Source organism: Mesocricetus auratus, unplaced genomic scaffold (assembly GCF_017639785.1).
Source record: "Mesocricetus auratus isolate SY011 unplaced genomic scaffold, BCM_Maur_2.0 Super-Scaffold_100008, whole genome shotgun sequence".
Taxonomy (NCBI): domain Eukaryota; kingdom Metazoa; phylum Chordata; class Mammalia; order Rodentia; family Cricetidae; genus Mesocricetus; species Mesocricetus auratus.
The window spans coordinates 67,287,871-67,311,021 of NW_024429192.1; the positions used below are offsets into that span (position 1 = coordinate 67,287,871).

Genomic DNA, 23,151 nt, shown 5'->3' on the forward strand with positions numbered 1-23,151 from the left:
CTATTACTTGGTATTACAGCGTTCCTGGAGATCCATGAGTCAGGAGCGGGGCTGGGACTCTTTGCGTTCAGCGGAAGAATATTGCAGCAACGCGACCGCGCGCCGCGCTCCTCGGCCGCCTTGCTCCTACGGGGTTTCCGCGGCCCTGCCGCAGAGGCCGGCGGAGCTGGGGACGCCCGGGCGGAAGCCGGTGGCGCTGTTCGCTGGCGGGCGGCGTCTGCAGGACGCAGCTCCGGGGTACCTGCGCGTCAGCGTGCCGCTGGGCCGGGCCACCGCGTTCCGCGACGGAGCGGATTCGGGTTACTCCGCTCGTTCTCTCTGCTGCTTAATGGGTCGGTAAAGGGCTACCTGGCATTATTCCCAGCCATTTAATACTCAGGTCTGGAACGCGTGAATCCCCTGCCACGGAAGATGTCGGCCACCCACCCAGCACATCCTAGGAAATCCAGTTCGCAGTTACTTTTTGTAAGACGAGGGGCAAGACGTGTGGTGTCATTAACAGAGGTCCCTTGAGTGGCGATTTATTTCCATGCCCTTCTGGTTGTCTTTAGTTCTGGTTTAAAAGACAATGCTAATAATTTAAACCTAACAGGTGTGTTACCAACTTTTGCAAAGGGCCTGTCAGTCTTTGTTACACAGAATTGTAAATGGGTTCCCCTGGCAGGTTCAGCGCTAGCTCTTAAAAAGTGGATTCATTCCCTTCTGATAAAACAGAACAAAAACTATTTTAGCCGTCTGATGTTGCCTTACTGAAATTGAGAGCAATAGAGTTCTTTGTGCCCATAATGAGCTCGCATGGCTGCCGAAGCCCAGAGGTTTCTAGTCAACCACAACTCCAGCCCCTTGCTAAAAATATAACATTTAATCATTGAATCTTAGCACAACCCTGTTCTCTGTTCAAGATAGTATTGTGAACACTCATTTTTTCCTCCTTAATTCACAAGACCAACACCAAAAGGCTGATTAACGGGGGGGGGGCACAATTGTCTACTTTACAGATAATATTTGGTTCTAAAAACCATTCCTTTTATGATTACATTGATTTGTTTATTTACTTGTTGTGTGCACCTCAGCGCCTGTGGAAGTCAGAAGACATCCTTGGGAGTTGGTTCTTCTACCACGCGGATCCCACAAGTGGGTCCTGGGGATGGAATTCAGGTCATCAGGCCCTGAGACCAGCACCTTTCCCCACTGATGCACCTCACCAGCCCTGGATACTATCCTTATTCAAAAATATTGTTTACTACTGTTGAGTCAGAAACTGTAACAAAATCAAGATGACAAAACAGAGACTGGGTGTGGTGCCGGGGCCTTTAACCCCAGCACTAGGGCAGCAGAGGTATGTGGCTCCTACAAGTCTTTCTCAGCTGTCCCAGGCCCGTGGCTCAGTGGAGAGGGTGTGTATGGTTTCATTCAAAGTTGCTGGGGGAAAAATGTTGCCTGATCTCAAAGTACTAAATCAGAAATGTGACTGCTGGCCAGGTGTGGGTGGCATACACCTTTAATCCCTGCACTTGGGAGGCAGAGGCAGGCGGATCTCTGTGAGTTCGAGGCCAGCCTGGTCTACAGAGCGAGTTCCAGGACAGCCTCCAAAACAATACAGAGAAACCCTGTCTCCAAAAACAAAAAACAACAAAAAAAGGGGAAATGTGACTGTTTACAGTTCAGACTCACTTTCATGAGGAAGAAATAAATCACTGCCACTTAATGTTAGGGTCTGCACTGTCGTTAGATGCCCTGAAGGATCTTTCTAAGCCTCTTAAGGGGAAATACTTTAGGGCTAGCCTTCAAACTACAACTGTGGAAGGAATTTTGCATTTAAAAAGCATATTAGCTGGGCGTTGGTGGCGCATGCCTTTAATTCCAGCACTCCGGAGGCAGAGGCAGGTGGATCTCACTGAATTCAAGGCCAACCTGGTATACATAATGACTTCCAGGGCAGCCAAAGCTACATGGGGAGATGCTGCTTCAAAAATACGAATAAAATAAATAAGTGAAGGTTAATAAAATCAAAGTATCTGTCACCCTGTAAAGTATTTCCAATAAATAATTTGCTTACTCTAACTACATAAATAGCATCAAGGGTTAGGGTTCAGGGTTAGGGTTAGGAACATGTGAGCTGAAAATAATGCATATTTTTTTGTTTTACAAATCTGCATAGAAGATGCCTACACTTTTCAGTTTATGGTATCTCTACTTACAGTCTGAAATTTGCCTTCTCACAGTTAGCTATAAATGCTCCTTAGCAAACTTGGAATTTGTGAGACAAGTTATACTACAAATGGAAAAAAAAAAAAACAAAAGCAAAGAAACAAACGAAAACCAGATTCTTAGCCAGGCCTCAGGCCATGATCCCACCCATTCAGCAGGCCATGCCAGGAGAATTACAAGTTCAAGGTCCACCTGGGCTACAGTGTGAGTTAGGGCAACCCTGAGCTACATAAAATACAGTTTAAAATGAAAACAAACCACACCTGTAATCCCAGTGCTAGGGAGGCAGGCAGGTCTATGTGAGTTGGAGGCCAGGACAGCCAGAGCTATAACCCTGTCTCAAAAAAAAAAAAAAAGGAAGAAGAAAACTTGAAATAGAGCCCTGCATAGCAGATGCCCTTACTCCCAGCACTCAGGAGGCAGAGGCAAGTGGGTCTCTGTGAGTTGGATGCCAGCCTGGTCGTTAACAGCAATTTCTAGGCCAGCCAGTGGTGAACACCTACCCATGCACATAAAGTAAAAAGCAAACAAAATTACATAAAACAGCATTTTAGTAATCAATTGATTCACAAAATTGCATTCATGCATATTTTAATGCCTAGTTACTACTTATGAAAGTTTATTGTTTAAAAAACTCACAGTCCCATACCTGCTGCTGTCTTTTGTTTGTTTGTTTTTCGAGACAGTTTCTCTATGTAACAGCCCTGGCTGTCCTGGAACTCACTTTGTAGACCAGGTTGGCCTCAAACTCACAGAGATCCGACACTCTCTGCCTCCCAAGTGCTAGGAATAAAGGGCTGTGCTGCCACTGCCTGGCTTCCTCTGCCATCTTAATCTGTAATTAGTCTGAAAAGGCCCATGCTGGATTAGAATGACTACTGCTGCTTCCTACCTCTTTTTATTATTCAGTTGCTGGTGAAAATAGAAGATAGATTCCGTTTTGCATGTAAGTAATGTCATTTAGAAGGTGGCATTCACTGGCTTGTTCTTCACAGTAACTTCTAAGCATCTGTGGGCCAACGAGATGGCTCAGTGGATAAAGGAGCTTGCTGTCAAACCTGATGACCTGAACTGACCTCCCTATTAGCCCAGGATGATCATCCTGATTCAGACTCCTGTGTACCAGGATTATAGGTATTTACCATCATAATCTATGTATCCGTAAAACAGTATTTCATGTGAGCAATGCATCGGTCAAATGTATTTCAGAGGTTTAAACTGTAATCCCCCCTTAATGGTAAACAGTTTTGTTACTCGTTTGTTATTCTCCATTCTCTTACTGCCACCTCCAAAATAACCAACCACCTTTTGAATTTTATGTTTTTCTTTTGTTTTTTTGTTTTTGTTTTTTTTCCTTTTTTTTTTTTTTTTTTTTCTTTTTCGAGACAGGGTTTCTCTGTGGCTTTGGAGGCTGTCCTGGAACTAGCTCTTGTAGACCAGGCTAGCCTCGAACTCACAGAGATCCGCCTGCCTCTGCCTCCCGAGTGCTGGGATTAAAGGCGTGCGCCACCAACGCCCGGCTAAACTGCTGTCTTAGTTAGGGTTTCTATTGCCATGAAGAGTCTCCAATGTAAGTAACTCTCTTTTTATTTGTTAAAATTTAAATTAAAAACAATCTTATTTTACATATCAATCCCAGTTCCCTCTTCCATCCTCCCTCTCCCCACCCCCCAACTCACCCCCCAATTCACTCAGAGAGGGTGAGGCCTCCCATCCGTGATCATCAAAGTCTGTCACATCATTTGGGGCAAGACTGAGGCCCTCCCCCTTGCATCTAGGCTGAGAAAGTATCTCTCCATAGGGAATGGGCTCCAAAAGCCCATTCATGCACTAGGGATAAATACTGGTTCCACTCAGGACAACTCTTATAAAGGAAAACATTTAACTTGGGTGGCTGGCTTGCAGTTCATAGGTTTAGTCCATTATCATCATGGTGGAACATGGCAGCGTGCAGGCAGACATGATGCTGGAGGTGTTGCTAAGCATCTACATCTTGCAGGCAACAAGAAGTGGTTGGTCTAAGACACTGGGCAGTATCTTGAGCATAGGAGACCGCAAAGCTCATCCCCACAGTGACACACTTCCTCCAACAAGGCCACACCTACTCCAACAAAGCCACACCTCCCAGTAGTGCCATTTACTATGAGTTTATGGGGGCCAATTACAATTACATTCAAACTATCACAACTGCTTTACCAATGTAGTCAAATCACATAGCCGGCATGTCAGGAGGTAGTATGCTTTTTTCACAGTTAGAATTTCAGGTCTCAGGAGGGTAGAACAGACTGATTGCCAGAAATTTGCTGTGACTGTTAGAGATGAAACAACTGGCTCAGATGGCTCAGCTAGTGGCACAAGCCTGATGACCTGAGCCCTGACTGTCAGACCCCACCTTAAAAGTTGGTGTGGTGACATGCATCTGTAACCCCAGCAGTCCTGCTCCTGAGACGGGAGAATCGCCAGAAACATCACACCAGCCAGCTATGCTGGATTGCACAGCTAGACAGAAACAAGGAGACCTGGTCCCAACAAGGTGGAAGACACAGACAGACTCCTGAAAGCTGTCTTTATCACACCCACACCCATCTACACACAACATGAACACACCCCTACACACCACACCACATCCACATCCCCCACACACACACTATGAACACACACACATCCCCACATACACACCACACACACAAACACACACCAACATGCCACACCACACACACACACACCCCAACATACCACACCACACCCCCCACCCCAACATACCACACCACACACAGCATATACACACACACATCACACACACAGCACACACACACACAAAACGTAAGAAAAATTAAAATATTCTAAATAAAAAATAGATAAAACAATTGGTTTACATGTTTTGACATTTATTTGGGGAAGGAAAAGGCCACATATCATGCCACATCCCATATGTAGAGGTCAGAGGAAAACTTGTAGGATTGGTGCTCTCTTTCTACCACATGGATACTGGATACTGAACTCAGGTCCTCGGGTTTGGTTCAGGAACCTGCACCTGCACGGCCTATCCCTTAAATGACTTTCTAAAATGTTAAATAGAATGAAAGCAAAGCCAGGTGTGATGGCGCACACCTTTAGTCCCAGCACACAGGAAGTGGAGACATGAAGAACTCTGTGATTTCAAAACCAGTCTGGTCTACATAGGCAATTCCAAGCTACTTATAAAGTGAGACCTGGTTTAAGGAAGGAAGAAAAGAAAAGGAAACAAGCCAGTTGTGGTAGCACACATTGGTAGGATTTGCTGAAGGAGGCAGAGGCAGGAGGATCATGAGTTCGAGACCAGCCTGGTCTGCATATTTTAAAAAGCCAGGCAGTGGTAGTGCACTAGAGAAGTAGAGGCAGGTGGAACTCTGTGAGTTCGAGGTCAGCCTGGTCTACAGAGCTAGTTCTAGGACAGTTAGGACTGTTACACAGAGAAATCCTGTCTCGAATAAACAAGTGAGTAAAATAAAAAATGGATGAACTTAATTTTACATAAAGAAATAAATCTTGACTGAATTTTTGATATTTCAGGACACAGCATACTAGAATTTTCAGTTAGCCAATATTTGATTTTATAACCATCATTTCTGATGGGTTTGTTTTGTATATAAATGTATAGTATAAGATGACAGGAATATGTTTAGGGTCATTTAAGAAACAGTTGGAAATTCTATTCTAATCCTAAGGCAAAACCCATTGTATGAGTGTTAAGAAACTTGAGTTAGGTGCTTGCCTTAAATCCCAGCACTCCCGAGGTAGAGGCAGATGAATCTCTGAGTTCGAGGCCAGTCTGGTCTACAGAACTAGTTCCAGGACAGACTCCAAAGCTACACAGAGAAGCCCTGTCTCAAAAAATAAAGAAAAACGAAACAACCACAAAAAAATTGAGCTAGGAATGCAAGCAGCAATTTTTAAAGTCAAGCATTCTAGCACAATATGATACAAATATATTAATTTTGTATTTACATGTTGAAACATGATGGCAGGAAAATATTAGAAGACTTTTTCATGCTGGGCAGTGTTAGGGCACATCTTTAATCCCTCCCATCTTTAAGCACTTGGGAGACAGAAGCAGGTGAATCTCCATGAGTTTGAGGCCAGCCTAGTCTACAGAGTAAGTTCTAGGACAGCCAGGGCTACACAATGAAATTTGTTTTGAAAAAAAATTTTTTAATCCACAACTGTTTCATGATTAGACCATTATCTTTCTGTAAGAACAGTAAAAACAGCCGGGCGGTGGTGGCACACACCTTTAATCCCAGCACTCGGGAGGCAGAGACAGGCGGATCTCTGTGAGTTCAAGGCTGGACTGGACCGATAGCCTCCAAAACAATACAGAGAAACCCTGTCTTGTAAAACAAAACAAACAAACAAACAAAAAAAGAACAGTAAAAACAATGCACTTCATGGTATACGTTAACTTTGAATCTGAGGTCAGGTGTTTTCAAACACTCCCTTTTTGAAACTAGGATTCAGTCAAGGATCACACAGAAATCAGGATGTACACCTGGGCAAGGAGGATGAGGCAGAAGAGCCTGGCATTCAAGGCTGGTATAGGATACATAGACCATGTTGACACAGAAGAAACTAAAAGTAATAAAATTGATTTGGAAGGACTTACTAATAGATTTGACTAGGAAAGAGTAAGTCACACAGGTGGAATTTAGCTAAAGGGGAAATGCCTCTAAAATACCCCAATACCAGGTCTGCTAAAGATAAAGGAAATTTAGATGTTAGGGTGTAAATGTTTATTCACCGAGATTGGCCAGCCTTTAGAATCCATTCCCATGGGGCTGGGAGAGATGGCTCAGAGGTTAAGAGCACTGATTACTCTTCCAGAGGTCTTGACTTCAATTCCCAGCAACCACATGGTGGCTCACAACCATCCACAATGAGATCTGGTGCCCTCTTTCTGGCTTGCAGACATACATGGAGGCAGGATGTTGTATTCATAACAAATAAGTAAACCTTAAAAAAAAAAAAGAGGCCGGGCGTTGGTGGCACACACCTTTAATCCCAGCACTCGGGAGGCAGAGGCAGGCGGATCTCTGTGAGTTCGAGGCCAGCCTGGTCTACAAAGTGAGTTCCAGGACAACCTCCAAAGCTACAGAGAAACCCTGTCTTGAAAAACCAAAAAAAAAAAAAAAAAAAAAAAGAATCCATTCCCATGACAGAGGAGACTTATCACTACCCAGGCCCTGCCTCCCATATTGAAGACCTCTAATGGGTAGCTCTCAGGTGGGCCAGAGCAGGATCACAAGCATCATAAGTCCTCTGGCTCTTATCAGAAATCTTAATTCTGCCAGGTGGGCAAGATGATCCTCATAGCAACTATTAAAAAATAAAAATAAAAGCCGGGCGGTGGTGGCACACGCCTTTAATCCCAGCACTCGGGAGGCAGAGGCAGGCAGATCTCTGTGAGTTCAAGGCCAGCCAGGTCTACCAAGCGAGTTCCAGGACAGCCTCCAAAGCCACAGAGAAACCCTGTCTCGAAAAAAACCAAAAAAAAAAAAAAAAAAAAAAAAAGGCACTGGTGTATTTTTTTTTTTTTGGTTTTTTTCGATCCGGGCACTGGTGTATTTTAAGTGATTCTGACAATATGTACTGTTTGCTTTGTAGATCTCCCATCTGCTTAAGGGAATAGCTGCTTAAGTTCGAATAGCTTCAAACTGTTCCACATAGAAAGAGCTCATCTATTTAAAAAAAAATGGAAAAATGTTTCGGTTTTTTGTTTTGTCTTTCTGAGTTTCTTGCTTATTTCCCAATCAATGTATTAGAATGAGATCTCCATTTGACATGTAGTTCTGACTCAGTCTTTCCTGTAATTCCAGCACTAAGGAAACTGAGGCAGGAGAACTGAGAATTAAAAACCAGCTTCGCCTAATCGTGTGTGTGTGTGTGTGTGTGTGTGTGTGTGTGGTGGTGATAGGTGGGGGGATAGCATTGATCTTCAAAGTTAAAAACTTTCATTTGCTTGTCCCTGTCCCTTAGTCCCCTCCCCCTGCACCCCAAAGGTAGGCTTGTACAACTGGGATACATGGAGTAGAGCTCACAGCCGTGTTATGTGCGGTGGAGGGATAAAACTGAGAATAACTGATGGCTGGTTACAAGGAACTGGCCCAGCCAGGTAAAGTGGCATTAGGAGCCATCCTCCCTGATGGGTGCAATGCTCAAGCTTTCCTGCTGTTTGCATCTGCATGCAAGTTGGAAAAGGCAAGGAATTGGGGCTAGCTAGCAGGGCTGGGCGCTGAGCAAGAGGCCTGAAGGCACCCAAGAAGCCAGCTTTCTGTTTGGTATCTTCCATCTATCCTTCAAAGGCGGTGCACAACCAGGCCGGAAGGGCGGGCCTTGCTGGGAAAGGGGCCCAAAGGATAGAGGATTGTGGCTGTAGCTGAGACACATTCAACTGCTGTGAACGAATGGCTCTAGAGGCTGGCCACATGGCCCACAGCAGAATTGGAGCTAAGCAGCACCAGGCTTGCCACAGGGAGCCCTGTTCTGGGTCCCTACAAAGGCTAACCCTGAACGGAGCAGCGGAGCGGAGCACGGATAGATAAGTTTTGGGCGGGAACATCTGTGTGGCCAGGTCATGAGTTGACAGTGCCTTGGGATGGCGCCTCCTCTCTCCTGGGATGCCGAATTGAGCTGCAGGAAAGATGGCTCAGCTTCCGAATTTGTCCCTCGTATCTTCTGGTTGTATCTCTCTCGCCGCCCTTGTCCGGCTCTTCCTCCATCATCGGATCCATCCTCTCGTCCCCCTGCTGCTTCCCCTGCACTCCTGCTACCCTGCCCCCAACGCTATGGCTCGGAAGCAGACACAACCCCTGCTAGACCTGCAAGGACCCACTACTCAGCAGCCTGTGTGGAAACATCTTGCCTTTGAAAGATTCCGCTGAAGACAGAAAGACAAGCTACACAGGAGGAAATATGTGCAAACCAATCATACTAGTATCTAAAATACATTAATGCCCTGAATAACCCAATAGAAAAGGAATTCTAAAAACGAGAGCAAAAGCCATTACTATGAAAAGGAGGCAAGGGCGGCGAGGCTGTGTCTTCTGAACTCTGATATTTGACCCAAAAGTGTGAAAACTACATTTTGCATCCTTTATTCCTAGGCCAAACAAACCAGCAGATTCTTTGCCAGCTCTCGGGTCCTTGCATGCATCACTCCATGAAAACTTTTTAGAGGTTATTCGGTTGTTATTCCATCTGCTCATGGTTGGGAAGTGGCGCTCTGGGGTCAGTAAAAGGGCTCAGCAGATGAAGGTGCTTGTCACCAAGCCCAATAACTGAGTTCAGTGCCCAGGCCCCACATGGTAGGAGAAAACTGACTCTTGCAAGTTGTTCTCTGATCTCCACACTCGTGCATACTTGCTCCTCTGAGAAGGGGCGTGCAGATGCTCCACCCCAACCTGCTACATTGCTTCTCTCCTCTCCAGACTATATTTGCATCAAGAAAGGGATTCGCTCTCTTAAATTCTTTTTTTTTGTTGTTGTTGTTGTTTTGTTTTTCGAGACAGGGTTTCTCTGTATCGTTTTGGAGGCTGTCCTGGAACTCACTCGGTAGACCAGGCTGGCCTCGAACTCACAGAGATCCGGCTGCCTCTGCCTCCCGAGTGCTGGGATTAAAGGCGTGCGCCACCACCGCCCGTCTCGCTCTCTTAAATTCTACTTAAACTTTAAAGTTTTGTTTTTATTTAGATTTCCGTGTACAGGTTTTTATCTGCCTGCATATGTCTCAGATCCCCTGGAGCTGGAGTTACAGTTGCAACCTGTCATTGGGTACTCAGAATGGAGTCTGGGTCCTTTGGAAGAACAGCTGATGCTCTTAAACACTGGGTCAACTCTCCTGCCCCAATGTCCCAAGGAGAGAGCTAAGCCCACAAACTTATTCTCTGACCTCCACACATATTTCACGGCGCACAAATGTGCATACACACACATACAATAACAATAACGTTTTCCGAGCCGGGTGTTGGTGGCACACGCCTTTAATCCCAGCACTTGGGAGGCAGAGGCAGGCGGATCTCAGTGAGTTCGAGACCAGCCTGGTCTACAGAGCTAGTTCCAGGACAGCCTCCAAAGCCACAGAGAAACCCTGTCTCAAAAAACCAAAAACAAAAAACAAAAACAATAACGTTTTCCAAGACAGGCTTTCTTTATGGCTTTGAAGGCCATCCTGGAACCAGCTCTTGTAGACCAGGCTGATCTTGAACTCACAAAGATCAGCCTGCCTCTGCCTTCCAGGTGCTGGGATTAAAGGTGTGTGTCACCACTGACCGGCCTATTGATTTATTTTTAAGAAAAGCAGATTAAAAACCATGCCCTTAAATATCTCTGGCCTCTGGGCAGGCAGAACTGGTTGCCAAGGACGAGTTTCTTTCTCATTTTCTCATCACTGGGCTTTGGACAAAGGTGGTGCCGTGATAAACTCAGTAAGCAAACTCCCCACAGAAAACTGAGAGCTTGCAATCTCATTACCCTTCGGGGGATGCTAGGAGCTCTCAGGCCAGTTACTCCGAAGTACAGCAGGGCTGTGGTCTAGAGACACCTGGCTCGACAAGGCAGAAGAAGGCTAGGATCAATGCCTGAACACTGTCCTTTTATCTTCACGGACACATGATGTGGCCCTCTCTCTCCTTACTCTCCTCCCCCTCTTCCTCTCCCCTCCATCTCTTTTCCTTTCTCCTCTCTCTCTTTCCTCTCCTCCTCCTCTTTCTCTTTTCTTTCCTTTCCCTCCTTTCTCTCTCTCTCTCTCACACACACACACACACAAGTAAGTGAATATATCTAAGCACATATTGACTTTGGGGGGGGCACATCTGCTAAGATCTTTTTTCTCCCAAGGTATAGTGGATTCTCTTGGGAGAAAGCAAGCCCTGGAACAGTAGGATTTGATGTCTATGAACTTCAGAGTCTACGAGAAAGCTCAAAAGAGGAAATTTCACAGAGACTGGAACATAGAAGAATTAGATCCCTAAAAAGGGACATTAATGGTACCCAAAAGAAGAACGTGAAAGTGGGGTGGATGGGGAATGTCTCTCCAGTTGTTTCCCTTTTTTAAAAATTTCTATGAATGTGGGAGGAGGACAAAAGTCCTATCTTAGGTTGTTGGGGTTTCTGTTGTTGTGACGAAACACCATGACTACAAGCAAGTTGGGGAGGAAAGGGTTTATCTTATCTGGCTTACACTTCCAGATCACAGTCCATCATTTGAGGAAGGAAGTCAGGACAGGAACTCAAGTAGGGCAGGATCCTGGAGGCAGGAGCTGGTGCACAGGCCATGGATTTCCTGGCTTGCTTCCCATGGCTTGCTCAACTGGCTTTCTTACAGATCCCAGGACCACCAGCCCAGAACGGCACCACCCACAATGAACTGGGCCCTCCTGCAAAATCATTAGTGCTGGCCTCGATCTCAGAGATCTGCCTGCCTCTGAGTGCTGGGATCAAAGGCATCCATTATCACTGCCGGGTTTTACAGCTACACTTTATGGAGGCATTTTCTTGATTAAAGTTCCTACTTTCAGATAACTCTAGTTTGTGTGTCAAATTGACATGAGACTAGCCAGCACAGTCCTTTTGTAGTCTAATTAAGAAAAACCAAGCTGGGTGCTGGTGACCTTTAATTCCAGCACTCTGAGGCACAGTCAGGCAGATCTCTGAGTTCGAAACCAGCCTGACAACCCTGTCTCAAAAAAAAAAAAAAAGAAAGCCACATTTATATCTCTCAGGAAAAAACACTAACTATGGCTATGGCTAGAGCAGTTATTTATATTGTTCTGTTTCAAGATGATTACCCAGTCTCTTGTTGAATTCCTAGGATCTTCCTGCCTCAACCTAAGTCTATAGCTAAGGCTACAGACTGTAGTTGCTCACTGCCAGGTCCAAAGGGTACCCCATTCATTCCTCACTCCCCCAAAAGGTCTGGCCCATTTCAACCTGTACCATAGAAGGATTTATGGAAATTAGGTAAAAGCCAGCATTCCCCAGGACCTTGTGAAACCTGTTCTCATTTGACAAAAGGAGTCATTTCCCTTACCTCAGGCTTCATGGATACATACCTGTGACCTCCAGGCTCCCTGAGTCCCTATTCACAAGTACCTGTCATAGGTTTTAAAGTCCATGCTACCCTCTCTAGGCTTCTCTCCTCTTAGACACCCGTTTGTTCTCTTTATAAAGATGGGGTTCCCTACCTCCACTGTTCCCACTATGCTCTATTCCCTGTGTCCTCCTGTTTTCCCTTCTCTTGCAGATAGCCCTGGCCACGGCCAGTCTGCTTTCTTTTCTTTCCACTCTGGACCCTTCCAGATGCCACTGTACATTATCTCTCTGTGTACCATAAAAACCTTCTCCAGGGACTGGAGAGATGGCTCAGAGGTTAAGAGCACTGGCTGTTCTTCCAGAGGACCCGAGTTCAATTCCCATCAACCACATGGTGACTCACAACCATCTGTAATGAGATCTGGTGCCCTCTTCTAGCCTGAGGCAGAACACTGTACACATAATAATAAATATATCTAAAGAAAACAAAAAACCAAACCAATGGGCTGGAGAGGTGGCTCAGAGGTTAAGAGCACTAACTGTTCTTCTAGAGGTCCTGAGTTCAATTCCCAGAACCCACATGGTGGCTCACAACCATCTACAATTCAATTTGGTGCCCTCTTCTGGCAGAACACTGTATACATAATAAATAAATAAATCTTTAAAAAAAAAAAAAAAACCAAATCAAACCTTTCCCCTCTATCATGGGAGCCGTCACCCGTGCCCCTTTGGACACACACACCAGCCTGCTCGTTCTAGTTGTTGTTCTTTTCTGCAGTTCTATGGTTCTGGGAATAGAGAACCCAGAGCCTCCTCTATCAAGGCCAGCCCTCTGCCTCTGAGCTTCACCCAGTCTTTCTCCTTCAGTCCTTCTCTCCTTTTTCTCATCAAAACAACTCTTTGCTTTTTTGAGGGGGAGGGCATTGAGATGGTTTGTTACGTTGTAGCCTGTGGCTCTCCTCTTGTCTTGTAAAGCAGGCTAACCTAGAACTCACATTCTAGAGATCCACCTGCCTCTGCCTCCAGAGTGCTAGGGTTAAAGTTGTTCACCACCACACTGGCAATTTAAAAAAATGTTAACCTTCATCTCTCTCTCCTCCCTCCAAGTCTGAGGTAGATCTCTGTGAGTTCAAGGCCAGCCTGGTCTATAGTATTTATGATTTATTAAATCTTGCCTGAGGATATTTAAAGGCATGGTTTTTAATCTGCTTTTCTTAAAAATAAATCAATAGGCCGGGTAGGGGTGGCACACGCCTTTAATCCAAGCACTCGGGAGGCAGAGGCAGGTGGATCTCTGTGAGCTCAAGGCCAGCCTGGTCTACAGAGCGAGTTCCAGGGCAGGCTCCAAAACAATACAGAGAAACCCTGTCTTGAAAACAAACAAACAAACAAACAAACAAGCTTTTCTTGTCATCCCCTCCCTCGAGGTATGTCCCCTGAGTGAACATAACCTCCCTCCCAGATCCTGGAGCAGTGGGTCCTTCATTCTATTCTGATTTCTCATCTTTCTCTTCTTTCCTCCCTTCTTTATAGTTTACTAATTGTCTTGATGTACACGTGTCTGTTTTTGGTTTCTATTATGTAACTGAGGGTGTCATTCAATGAAAGAAAAAAATCTTATTTTTTATTTTTTATTTTTATTTTTATTTTTGGTTTGGTTTTTCGAGACAGGGTTTCTCTGTGGCTTTGGAGGCTGTCCTGGAACTCGCTCGGTAGACCAGGCTGGTCTCGAACATACAGAGATCCGCCTGCCTCTGCCTCCCGAGTGCTGGGATTAAAGGCGTGCACCACCAACGCCCGGCGAAAAAAAATCTTTTTTATTGAAACTAGATTTCTTTTCATACAATATAAGAATCTGGACCACTTCACCAGATGTCATCCTTCAGCAAGAAGCATGCTAACCTCTGTGTTAGCCCAGTTTTACCATATGTGCTGCCAAAGTGAACACAGGAAGTAGAAATTCTGTTTTCCTCAATCTAATGAACACTACTGTTGAGTGTCTATATGATAAAATAATAGTTTATATTGTAATAATTTAGTTCTCTTTAGAATCATATTTCTAAACTTCATTTTGGTGAATTACAGTTTTAACTGCTGTCTAGAAACAAAGACACCATCTGTTTGTTCCTGGTTGAGGACACCTTTAAGGTGGGAAGACATACACTTCCTGGCGGATTTTGGGAAGTCTCAGGATGCAATTTCAATGATGGGCACCAGGTGGCAGAACACTGTTGTCCTTTTGGCTGTTGATTTTATTCTGACTTGAAGTCTCATTTGTTCTGATAATCTTTTTTTTTTTTTGTCTCTTCCAAAACAGGGTTTCTTTGGTTTTGTTTTTCGAAACTGTGTTTCTTTGTGTAGTTCTAGCGATCCTGGAACTAACTATAGTCCAGGCTGATCTCAAACTCAGAGATCCACTGCCCTCTACCTTCTGAGTACTGGGTTTAAAGGTGTGCGCTATCACCCCCCAGCTCGCAGCCACATCTTCTTTTGTTTTGTTTAGTTTTTTTTTTTCTTCGAGATAGGGTTTCTCTGCATTGTTTTGGAGCCTGTCCTGGACCTCACTCTGTAGACCAGGCTGGCCTCGAACTCACAAAGATCCTCCTGCCTCTGCCTCCCAAGTGCTGGGATTAAAGGTGTACGCCCAGCCCTTTGCTGCCGCATCTTATGAAGGCATTTTCTCAGTCGAGGCTCCCTCCTGTCTAATGAAGAGCTTGTGTAAAGTTGATATAAAACCAAAGAGCCCAACAGGAAATGTATTTGTCAAGGGGAGAGAGCAGCTTCTCAGAGTAGCCGTAAGTCTTCAAAGAACACGGGTCATGAAGTTAAACTCCAGGGGTGGGTGGAGTGTCGTGGGGAGTGCACAACAAAGAAATAAGGGCAGCCTCAGCCAGGAGTTGCCTCCCGGGGAAGTCACCTCATTCCAGTATTACTCAGGGTCCCGGAATCTTCACACATCTGAATGAACCAGAAACTTTAGTGAAGTCACTTTCAAATATGGGAGTACCTGTTGATGAAGGACCCTCGGTTTCCCCTGGAAACCCACTTTCAGTGGCTGCTGCATGGTCTCCAGTGTCCCTCACATCTGTACTGAAGGCAGTCACTGGCTGTGACAGGAGCAGAACAATGTCCTGCTTCCAGAGTGTCTCACTGCAGGCTCTCTGTGCGTTATTATTGGGAGATGGTCACATAGCTATCATTATAATAAAATAATTTATGGAAACTTACAAGTGAATTTATAGGATTTGAATCTAAAGATATATCTAAACAATTATCATTTGTCTCAATCAGTGATTCTAGCTGGCCAGCATGGCTTTGAACTCATAAAGAACCATCTGCCTCTGCCTCCTGGGTGCTGGGACTGAAGGAGTGCACCCCCTAGGTGTGACCTTCATTATGCTTTGTTTTGTTTCTTGAGTCAGAGTTTCTCTGTGTAGTTTTTGGAATCTGTCCTGGAACTCACTCTGTAGACCAGGCTGGCCTTGAACTCACAGAGATCTGCCTGCCTCTGCCTCCCAAGTGTTAGCCTCATTATGTTTGTTTGTTTGTTTTTGGAATCTGTCCTGGAAGAAAGGAAAGGAAATGGAAGTGCATACCTGTAAATCCAGCACTGGGGAGGCAGAGGCAAGGTTCAAGACCAACCTGGTCTTCTTTAAACTCTTCTGCCTTTTCCCCATTAAGGGATAAGCTATGAAATAGTAAATATAGCAGAATTTACATCAGGAAACAGATAAATAGTAATGAACATTTAAATAAATAAATGGTAGTGAGCATGAAATATTATAGAAATGCAAAGTATCTCAGTACACATTTTCTTTCTTCTTTCCCCTTATCTTCTTCCTTCCTTCCTTCCTTCCTCCCTCCCTTCCTTCCTTCCTTTTCCTTTTGGAGTAGAGCAAATGTAGAATTATTAAGGAAAAGTGAACTCCCAGGAGTGGTCGAGGCTCCAAAGAAGGGAGCTCTTCAGTCATACATTTTTCCTAGCTTTTTAGAAAGGTCATAAATCAGGCTGGAGAGATGGCTCGGCAATTAAGAGCACCAGCTGCTCTTCCAGAGGACCCAGGTTCAATTCCCAGTGCCCACATAGCAGCTAATAACTGTGTAACTCCAGCTCCAGTGTCTGACACCCTCACATAGACTCACATGCAGGCCAAACACCAATGCACACATACCAAAGAATTACTTAGTTAAAAAAATGTCAAAAACCTCCACTATACTTGTGTGTTTATTTTACATTAAAATGTGTGTGTGTGTGTGTGTATACAAACTCACACATGTGTGTGCACATGTTTGTTCACGGAAGTGTGGGTGGTCTATGCTACAGCTCACTTATGGAGGTCCAAGGACAACTTGTGGGAACAGTTCTCTGCTTCCACAGTGTGGGTCCTGGGGATTGAACTCAGGTCATCTTGGCAGCAAGAGCCTCTACAGGCCGAGCCATCTCACCAGCTTTTTCCTGGCTTTTGTTGGCTAATACTTACATATTCCTCTAAACTACCATGAGTTGCTTGGGGATAGATTAGATTACAGGGTCAGTTTTGTGGATGTAGCTCAGTTGGTAGAATGCTCACCCAGCATGAACTTAACCCCAAGCTTGATCCCTGGCCCTAAATACACTCTCTGCACCTGTCCTCCTAGCACTGGACAGAACTTCAAAGGCATCCTTGACTATACAGTCAGTTCAAGGCCAGCCTGGGCTACATGCGACCCTGTCTCAAAGCCAAAGAAACGAAAAATAGCAACAAAAAAGAAAAAGAGGGAAGCATTCTAGACTGGGTGGTCATAAACATCCAAAAGGAGCCATTAAAGATGATACAGAGCAGCCGGGCATTGGTGGCACACATCTTTAATCCCAGCACTCAGGAGGCAGAGGCAGGCGGATCTCTGTGAGTTCAAGGCCAGCCTGGGCTACAGAACGAGTTCCAGAATAAGCTCCAAAGCTACACAGAAACCCTGTCTCGAAAAAAACTGAAAAAAAAAAAAAGATGATAAAAAGCACCACTCTGCCATGCGTTCCTTGACGCCGCCGGCACCCACACCATCCTCCTTTCCGCTTGGTCACCTGGAGGACCTGGACCACCACCACCTGACTTGGGTTTTGCTTTTTGTTTTTTTGTTTTTTTTTTTCAATTTGATTCAGAGGAGGAGCACCTGGGAAGAGGGCGCCTTGATTGAGAAAATGCCTCCTTTACTTTGGCCTGTAGGCAAGTCTGGGGCGCATTGCCTTGATTAATGTTGGTGTGGGAGGGCCTGGTGGGACACCCCTGCACAGGTGGTCCTAGGTTGTCTGAGAAAGCTGGTGGAACAAACTTCAGAGAGCAAGCCGGTGATCAATGAGCAGCACTCTCCCATGTCCCCTGCTTCCGTTCCTGCCTCTAGGTTCCTGCCCTGACTTCCCTCAGTGATAGAGTAGGAAACTGGTATATACCTGAGAATGGTATCCTAGGCATCACAATATATTCAGCTGATTTCATATTGCTAAGAATTAATCACAGGGCTCAAATCTTGCTAGGACACGGTATGAATAAGATGTACCTAGCTAGAGATAAACATTTGGCTTGCTATATAATGATAAAGGGTAAAGGTCAATGATGTCAAGGGAGTGGGAAATAAGGAGAGAAACTAAAATGAATAGTTGTTAATGATTCTTGGAAAATGATTGAACAGAAATGATGTGAAATGCTCATGCTTGAATGCATTAGAACTCGTATACATAAAGATACGTGAGTTCGTTGGGCCATCAGTTTGAAAGACAATCAGCGGTCAGACTCTCCGTTTTTCGCCGACTTTACACATCCTTCTGTGGCACAAGAACCCCGCTGGAGCTGGACTGCAGCAGGTGTCTGTCTGGTTGCAGATGCCTTTACATACAAAGTCATCTCGCTAGCCACCCTCATGCCTTTGTCTGGACTTTCAGTGAGAAGTCCTCTCTGAAGTTCATCTCTCCGGACCTGGCCTACTCAGTTACAGTTTACCTTAGTACTGAGAATAGTCAACTAGAAATATCTAACAGTTTTTGGTTGAAATAATGATCATCTCAAGAGTCACAAACTATATTGGTGTATCTTTTTAAAACATTGTTTCATGTGTATAGATTTTTTTCTTGCACGTGTATATGTGCACCATGTGCCTGACAAGGCCAGAGGAGTCTTCAGGTTCCCTGAGACTAGATTTACACACAGTTGTGAGCTGCCATGTGCATCCTGGGAACGAAACCCAGGTTCTCTGGAAGAGCAGTCAGTGCTCTTTCCAACCCCTTGGTATGTGTTTTGTGATACTAACCTTAAAGGAAGTCTCACGGTGATGGTGGATTGGAATTTAAAGGTCTGAGTTGGAGTACCAGCTCTGTCATTTACTAACTTTTGGCATTGGTTCCTTGACCTCTTCAACATCCTCTCTTATCACATTGGTCAAAGTATTGAGAATACAAGTTTCCTTGGTGTAAAGGAAACTTGAGCACAAGACCTCAGGGCGTGTGCAAGAATTAAATGACCAAAAGTGTGTGGTCTGACACACTACCTGGCTGGTATAGGCACTGGATAAAGGTTTTGTTAAAGGAAATTTAAATTATCTACCATGTTTAACTTCATTAGTTTTCTGTTTCCTCTATCACCTGGATCAAAAAGATTTCAGATTTTCCTTAGTCTTTGAGAAGGCTACATTTTTTTCTTTTTTAAATTTAATATTTTTTAATTTCCAGTTTTCGCTTGCAAGCATTGTATCCTGGTTACACTCTCATCACCCCTCTATTCCTGTTGGTCCCTTCTTCTTTCACACCTGTCACCCTCTTACCATGATGTCTCTGTGTGTGCTGTTGTAGCCCAGGTGGCCATAGCGGCTGTGTGCTCATGTTGGCATGGCTATTTTATAACACCCTTCTCCATTCTCCAGTGTTGTTGGTTTTTGTTTTAACCCTTTGCTCTTTGAGGGGCCTGCCACCCAGTTCCCAAATAAATACACAGAGTCTTAATTCTTAATTATGAATGTCCGGCCTTAGCTTGGCTTGTTTCTAGCCAGCTTTTCTTAATTTAATTAACCCATCTTCCTTTGGCCTCTTAGCTTTTATCTTTCTTTCCTTTTAATTCTGTGGTTTGTCATGTAACTGGGCGACTGGTCCCTGCAGTCCTTCTCCTTCTCTTTCTAATCCATCTTCCCAGATTTCTCCTCCTCTTTATTCTCTCTGCCTGGCAGCCCCACCTATCCTTTCTCTTGCCTTGCTATTGGCTGTTGAGCTCTTTATTAGGCCAATCAGTTGTTTTAGACAGGCAAAGTAACACAGCTTCACAGAGTTAAACAAATGCAACATAAAAGAATGCCACACATCCTTGCATCATTAAACCAATGTTCCAAAGCATAAACAGATGTAACAAACCTTAAAATAATATTCTGTAACACTGTAGCCCTCATGGTCTTTGCACCTCCCTCTTCCACAATGCTCCCCGGGGCTTAGAGTGATAGAGATGTTCCAGTTAGGGTGTAGTTCTCAGGAATCTCTTACTCTTAGAACTCTGATATGTTGTGAGTCCCTGCTTTACCTGTTGTTGCTCACAGCCCCAGGAAGCTTCTCTGACAGCTGTCCCTGTCTGTAGCTATCAATGTATTTAGAAAGTAGCTTAATTGCCCATGTAGTGTTTGAGTTTTGGTACAGGGTTTCTCTATATAGCACTAGCTATCCTGGAACTCACTATGAAGATCAGACTGGCCTAAGAATTGCAGAGATCAGGTTGCCTCTTTTTCCCACATGTTGGGATTAAAGGTATATGCCACCATACCTGGCTAATGGTCCATTTAGCAAAAATATCAGTATTAGATTCCTCTATAAGGCTTTGTCCCTAGTCATAGGCTTTTGACCACGTTTATAGTGTGAGGTATGTGTTCCCTCTCATGAAGCACATCTCAGACCCCATCAAAAGCACCTGGTTACCCTTAGAACATACACGCCACTGTGTACCTGTGAGTGTATTTTGGCTGGCAAGTCAATCGTCTATTGGATGGTTGATGACTTTTCTTCTAAATATCTTGCATAGCATTTTTGAGCACCAGGAACACTGATCATCAGGGAGGAAGCTTCCAGACCACTTCTAACTTAATTTCTCTGTATTCTGTGAAGACAGTGTGCTTTCTTCAACAGCGGGTCTCATTATCTATATTAGTTTGCTTTCTGTTGCTATGTGAGAACAGTTTGGGGTGGGGGAAGGTTCATTTTAGCTTACAGGTCATAGTACAGCATTGCGAGAAGCCAGGTCAGGAGCACAAGAGAGAATCTGGAGCAGGAACTGAAGCAGAGGCTTTGGAGGAGTGAGGTGTGCTGGCTTGCTTCCCACGGCTTGCTCAACTGCTTTGTTATATAACCTAGGGCCACCTGGCCACCCACAGTGGCCTGTGCCCTCCCTCATCAATCATTAGTCAAGACAAAGCCCTACAGACATGCCCCCAGGCCAGTCTGATGGAGACAGTTCCTTTTCTAATTCCCACCCCCAGAATTCTCCCCGTCTATTTTTCTTTTCTTTTTTTTTTTAAAGATTTATTTATTTATTATGAATACAACATCCTGCCTCCATGTATGTCTGCACATACCAGAAGAGGGCGCCAGATCTCATTACAGATGGTTGTGAGCCACCATGTGGTTGCTGGGAATTGAACTCAGGACCTCTGGAAGAGCAGTCAGTGCTCTTAACCTCTGAGCCATCTCTCCAGCCCCTCCCGTCTATTTCTTTTTTTTTTTTTTTTTTTTTTTTTTTTTTTGGTTTTTCGAGACAAGGTTTCTCTGTGGCTTTGGAAGCTGTCCTGGAACTCACTCTGTAGACCAGGCTGGCCTTGAACTCACAGAGATCCGCCTGCCTCTGCCTCCCGAGTGCTGGGATTAAAGGCGTGCGCCACCAACGCCCGGCTTTCCCGTCTATTTCTTTATGACACGCATTTTACTCTTCTCATTTTAGTTTTATTTCCATACTGTTACCACCTCTACCTCATGGCTCCTTCCTTGATTCCTGGCTTCTACAGATATTCTCTCCAGTTTAAACACAGAAATTTAAACTCTGAATCTAGGGCTCACATACAAGAGAGGACCTATACAACATGTCTTTCCAGGGCACTGGTTACCTCACTTGGTAGAGTATTCTCCAGTTCCACTCATTTTCCTGCAAATTTCATTTCTTTTTTCATTATCCATTTCATCTGTTGGAGGACATCTAGGCTGATTCCATTTCTACGTATTGTCAACAGGGCAGCAATGAACATGTAAACACAAATCTCTGTCATACGGTACAATGTCCTTCAAGTGTAATGCCCAGGAGTGATACAGCTGGGTGAAATGCCCGGCTTCAGATTGGTTTTGAGTTACATTTTCCTGGTGGTTAATAATGTTAAACACTTAAAAAAATAGTTGTGAGCCGGGCGTTGGTGGCACACGCCTTTAATCCCAGCACTCGGGAGGCAGAGGCAGGCGGATCTCTGTGAGTTCGAGGCCATCCTGGTCTACAAAGCGAGTTCCAGGAGAGCCTCCAAAACAATACAGAGAAACCCTGTCTCGAAAAACCAAAAAAAAAAAAAAATAGTAGTGGGGTACTCTATTCATAGAGTGATTGCTTTAAGTAGGTCCTCAGATGACAGGCAGGGTTTCTCTTTGTAGCTGTGGCTGTCCTAGAACTCTCTCTGTAGTTCAGGCTAGCCTTGAACTCACAGATCTTCTTGCCTCTTTCTCCCAGTTGCTGGGATTAGGGGCAAGCTACCCTGCCCGGCTTTGTTTTTTTTGGGGGGGGGAGTGGGGGCCAGTGTTTCTCTGAGTATCCCAGTTTTCCCACTGTTGGTATTACAAGTATATGCCACCGTGGTCACTGCATATTTTCTGATAATGAGAAGTTAATAGACATCCTACTGACATAGATTAATTTCCATTTTGGTAATTACCCAGATTTAGAAATATTAATAAGCAAGTCTAATCATTCCTAGCATTGGCTTGGTGAGCAGGAGCACGGTGAAGAAGAAAGCGCTAATCTTTAGATACTGGCGGAAGTGGAACTCCCTAACCCTTCACTTAGCACCTGTGATGTCTCTGTGAGAAGGAGTCCATCCAAGCATTCCTGCCTAATTTAGGGACAATGTTCCACAGTGGGGTTGTAAGCTTCTATGGCTCAACTTTGGTGACAGCTTCGATTTGCTACAAGAAAGGTGTGACTGAAAGGAGACCACTGTGAACTCATCAAGTCTGAATTTTATTTCACCCAGAAGCCGAGTGATGAAGGGACGTTCTTCTGTGTTACGTGTATCCCATGATTCTTCTGGTGCCCTTCCACTCGGGTCGTTGCTGGGGCTATTGTGCCAAGTGTGAAGATTCTGCCTTACTCCCAGGCGCTGACTCTGCCCCTGCCCCTGAGGGTCTGCCCTTGTACTCGCAGTTTAGGAACCTCTGTAAGTACAGCAAAACTCTCGTTAATTTGATGTTCCTGCTCAACATCTGCAAAGTGATGAGGCAAGCTGACAAGGTGAGAATGTTTCCTGATGTCATTGGTACTTTATTTTAAAATGTAGACAATATTTGAAATAAAAGAAACACTCAGAGCTCAAATGCTTCCAGTAACTTCCAACAGCAACAATGCATGCATTCACAGAGGAGTGTAGCTGTTAAAAGCCACATCCTTGTTTCCAGTTCCTACATTTCACTTTATTGCGTTTTGTAGATTTTTTTTCTAAATTCAAGGCTTGTGGCAACTTTACAAGGAGGGAATCCCTTGATACCATTTGTTCAGTAGTGTGGAATCACTTCACTTCCTGTCTCTTTCACATTTTGGTAATTTTTTTTTTTTTTTTGGTTTTTTCGAGACAGGGTTTCTCTGTGGCTTTGGAGGCTGTCCTGGAACTTGCTCTTGTAGACCA

General features: G+C 44.6%; 1 protein-coding gene and 1 long non-coding RNA gene across 3 annotated transcripts in view; one reads left to right on the plus strand and one right to left on the minus strand.

The window, feature by feature from the left end:
• Positions 1-71: 71 nt before the first annotated feature.
• On the plus strand, positions 72-22,587 carry LOC121141989. Of its 2 annotated transcripts, none has more exons than XR_005878995.1 (3): positions 72-1,397; positions 3,207-3,345; positions 22,504-22,587. It is a non-coding gene; the product is annotated as an uncharacterized LOC121141989 (long non-coding RNA). The 2 variants fall into 2 exon arrangements; XR_005878996.1 differs by lacking the exon at positions 22,504-22,587 and adding an exon at positions 7,852-7,948.
• Positions 22,470-23,151, minus strand: part of Kng1 (kininogen 1) — a 33,045-nt gene continuing 32,363 nt past the window's right edge. Inside the window, exon 11 of the mRNA XM_013114543.3 lies at positions 22,470-22,684. Within this exon, the coding sequence (XP_012969997.1) occupies positions 22,589-22,684 (96 nt within the window). The 3' untranslated portion in view covers positions 22,470-22,588. The remainder of the gene's footprint in view (positions 22,685-23,151) is intronic.